Consider the following 4,159-nt stretch of genomic DNA (forward strand, 5'->3'; position numbering starts at 1 on the left):
CAAAAGCTCTACACTGAGCCCTTGTTTGAGAAATGTTGTTAGCAGTGGCTGAGTCTGGGAGATTTGAATCTTAAGTGCTGGGCATCACTAGTTTATTTTGGAAGTTTTGCTAAGCCTGCCCTGGAGCTGAGCCTTTGGGGTTGGGGTTTTGAAGGAAGCTGTGGGCACCACTGTTATCTATCTGTTGGTAATTGCTTTGGGCAGATACATGACAGTGTCCATTCAGTGTCTGCACGATAAAGCTCCCTTTACACATTGATGTGCTGGGGGAATTTGGAGCGGGTACCAGAGCTGTCTGCCCATAGCAGAGGAGATTTCTCTTGTCCCAGGGGACGCCTCTGGGTAGCCTGGCAGACATCCAAGGGAGGCTTCTCATAGTACCACATCTTCAGAAGTTTATTCACCTGGTCCTGATCTGTGATGCCTCGGAGAAGATCTTCCTCTCCTTCAGCCCCCTCTCCCGCCTCAGGCGAGCTGAAGCTGTGCAGTTTGATCTCTTCCCGCATGCTTTTGAAGAAGTGGAGGATGCATTTGTGAGCAAAGAGCCGGCTGTGCTCACAACAGGTTTCCTCAAAAACCTTTTGCTCAGTATCAATGTAGTTGCTCCAGTGTCGTGCCTGCAGGAGGGCGGTCTGATTGAAGCAAGGTCGAAGCCAGCGGACGAGGAAAGCTACTATGATAAGGATCAACAAAATACTCCAGCCGAGTGCCTGGGTGACAAGAAATAAGCAATGGAGCAGGAGCAAGACAGGTACAAGGACAGGCACGAGCTGTTTGCCTGTATCTCTGAGACAGGGGATTTGTGTGGCTGGAGGGGAGGTGTGGCATATCTGACTCCTGTCCTTGATCTGTCCCTGGAGCCCAACACCCCTAAACTGAACTCAGAGGATCAGTATAATCTCCTCACAGTGAATATTATCTGTGCACCAATAGCTCAGTAGAATAACGTTTGCAAAGTTTAGCCCGGAGCAACCAGGCATTTGCTTTGGGCATGGGGGTGCCCCTGGGGAAGGGGACTTCAGTGCTCTCCTCTTGGCACTCCAGTGATGTTCACCCGCCACCTACACCAGCTACAGGGCCCAGGAGGCTCTTCAGGAGGGTGAAGACAGACATGCAGCTCCCTTCGGTAAGAAGGAAAGGCTTGTTTTCAATGCACTCCCACCGGCCCTCATCCCTGACCTGGCACTCCCACACCAGGGGCAGGGACCAGCCAGGGCTCCACTCCACATTGTGTTCTGTTGTCCTGTTGTTCCTGAGCAAGCTGCTTTTATCTGTCTCAGCTTGTACTGTCCTTAAAACATCAGGTCCTATCTGTGAGGTTAGCAGTTAGAATAGTTAGAATGGCCTTCTGACACTGGACAGGGCCTTAGGAGACACCTTCCTTGCAACCTGCTTTTTATTATCTGGGTTTAGAAGTTGCTGGTTCTTCTAGAAACAAAGTTCTGTTAATTAAACCAGCCTTTATTTCCTTCCTTTTCTCTACCCCTATTGACTCTTGAGATTACCACTGAGGATGGCTGTATTTTGGGTCATAAAGAAGCAAAAAGCAGTCTTGCTCCCAGCCTGACCATCATGAAGCTATGACAAATCAAGGAAGAGCAGGAACGGATGGCACATGCCCTGGGCACATCACCAACATGGGGAGCTCTGCTGGCAGTGACCTACCTGGGACCAGCAGCGCAGGTACCTGGTCACTGCCTTGCGGGACGTGTTGTTCCTCATGAGCTCGTCATCCTTGCAGGGCACTTTGGCCAACAGCTGCTGCACCTGCACCACGCTGGTGTTGGCGAAGCCCACAAACTTCTCAGGATCCACAGAGCTGCTGAAAGCACAGGTCAGGCATTTGCCATCCAGGAGGGTGACTATGATCCAGACGACAGGGGCAACCATGGCTCGCTGCATGATGGAGGAACACATGTACCTGGAGCAGGAGAGAGATGAGTGAGTGGGTAAATGCTGGGATCTTTCTCCTCATCCAGAGCCTTGATGGACACAGTCTGCCCTATGCTGAACAGTCCTCCTGGAGCCAGGGAGCTGACTCCCAGGACTGTCCTCAGCAGTACTCCAGCTAATGCCTCTTCTGCTCTGGGATCTCTTTGTTGATGCTGCCTCCCAGCAAGGTCTGTATCAATGCACAGCATTGCTCTGCATGCTGACTGAATTCGATGTGGTACACAGTCCTCCCATGATGCGCTTGTCTCAGCTGTATGCTTATGTCTTCCATGCACAAATCCTTGTCAGCTCTCCCTTGTCTTCTTTATTCAATCTTTATTTTCTCATCAGCTGAGTTTCTACCTGGGAAATCACTTTTCTCTGCAACCTTTCTTGCCCCACTCTGTGCCAATCTGTGCAGTGGGAAAAACTTGGTATGTATAATAACAGACTGAATGTAATTCTGTCCTCCCTTCCACCAGTGTAAGTCAGTAAAAGCTCAGATGAAGGGAGGGAAATCATAAGGCTGTTGATAAAGAATGACCATAAAGGAAGTGCCATTCTTTCTGCACATTCAGGTGCCTCACCTACTTGCATGTATGAGCCCCAGGAGAAACCCTGAGTGTCCATCAGAGTGCAGGCAGCAAGGTTTCCAGGGTGGCAGCATAAATAAAAGTTAGTGTCTAGGCTGGGGAGGGGACAAGGCTCTGCCTTCACTTCTGCTGTGGTCACCTGGGAAGCACATACCGTGCCCTTGCCCCTCTAGGCTCACCGGGAAGGGTCTCAGGAGCTGGGCTTAGAAGAAAATGAATTACCAGGAAGATGCAAGATACGGAGGCGAGACAGCTAAGCAGGAGGTGAAAACAGGGACACTACTTCTGAAGCAAACCCCACCTGATGACAGCGAGGTCCTTCTTTCTGCGCCCCTGAGGTCGCCTCCACTCCTCCAGCATCACCAGGGACTGTCTGTTGAGGATGAGGCCACAGAGAAAGAGAGCAACGGGGGGTACGAACATTATCCCCAAGCCATATGCCATGTTGTACCAGGGCAGACAAGGGCAGCTGAAGTCAAAGCAGGTATACACCTTTACGCTAGCCAGGGCTAACAGCCCACAGATCCCATTCATTACAGACTCTGAATTGGACTGGAAGTACTGGAAGATTGTCCGGAAATGGTCCATCGTGTTCGTTCAGCCAAGAGTGATCCTCCTGGGAAATTCCTGGGCTGCTTGGCACAGCCAGTCCAGCTCTTTCCCTCCTGATGCTGCAGGGTGGGGATGTGGCTCAGCCCGCGGTTGGTCAGGGCAGGAGGATGGAGATGGAAGAAAGCTCCTGTGGCAGGGCAAAACCTTGTCCTGGGGCTTCCTCACTGGCACGTGGCTTTCACAGGTCTGTCTCTCACCCAGTGGTTATCTTCTGGGGCAGTTGGTAGCTTTTCTAGGTGAGCAGATGGATACAGCTTCCAGCAGCTGTTTTTCCTACCTTGTTTTTCAACTTCATGGCTGTCCCACATGCCAACCAGCAAGAGTCTCTGGTAGTGCTGGGTCCCTCCCTCCTAGAGATGTTACCTCTCAATGGAGAACTATTGGTTGATGCCTGTGAAATGCTGTCTCTGTTGACTGAGGGCTGTTGAGCAATTGATTGGCTGGGAAAAAACAGGCAAGTCAAATGAGCTCATCTGTGTTACCGCTGCTGCCCCGTTTCTTTTTGGTGAAGCACATCTCCAGGCTTGAGCAGGGCAAGCGGGGGCAGGGAGCACACACCTGGCTCTGAGCATGCCACATCACTGGAGCTTACATTTCCCTATGAAAATGGGCTTCGACGACCAACCCTTCAGTTAGGAGGCTGTGAGAATCACTAGCTTTCAAAGCCTGGAATGACACTTTGGGGCAAAGGCTGCTTTTGGCAACACATCGTACATGTACCGTGACATTTGGACCATATCTACATCCATGTCCAAGGCCCTTGCACTGAGGCTCCTTCTTGCACCCCATCAGAGGGCATGGTGAAATCAGAGCAGCTGGCTCATTTGTCCTGTGGGACTGGATTAGCATCTTCTGTCCATTTTAAATATCCCAGAGACAATTCCTCTTTTCCTCTCAAAAGTTTATGTTACAGATAAATACAGCTAGTTGCCACACAAAGAAGCACAGTTTTTTTCTAATGTATTCAACATAATTTTCCTTTCCCCAGCTTTCATCTGAAAATATTTTCAGATTTCTTCTCA

The 4,159-nt window shown here is 50.4% G+C and overlaps 1 protein-coding gene across 1 annotated transcript; it reads right to left on the reverse strand.

Moving 5' to 3' along the window:
• Nucleotides 1-248: 248 nt before the first annotated feature.
• On the reverse strand, nucleotides 249-3,113 carry CALHM3 (calcium homeostasis modulator 3; the record flags this gene model as incomplete). The annotated part of the gene is made up of 3 exons (XM_080348085.1): nucleotides 249-710; nucleotides 1,666-1,921; nucleotides 2,827-3,113. The coding sequence occupies 3 exons, from the start codon at nucleotides 3,111-3,113 to the stop codon at nucleotides 249-251; spliced, it is 1,005 nt and encodes a 334-aa protein (XP_080204211.1).
• Nucleotides 3,114-4,159: the final 1,046 nt, after the last annotated feature.

The sequence above is a fragment of the Nesoenas mayeri genome, assembly GCF_963082525.1.
Source record: "Nesoenas mayeri genome assembly, chromosome: 7".
NCBI lineage: Eukaryota > Metazoa > Chordata > Aves > Columbiformes > Columbidae > Nesoenas > Nesoenas mayeri.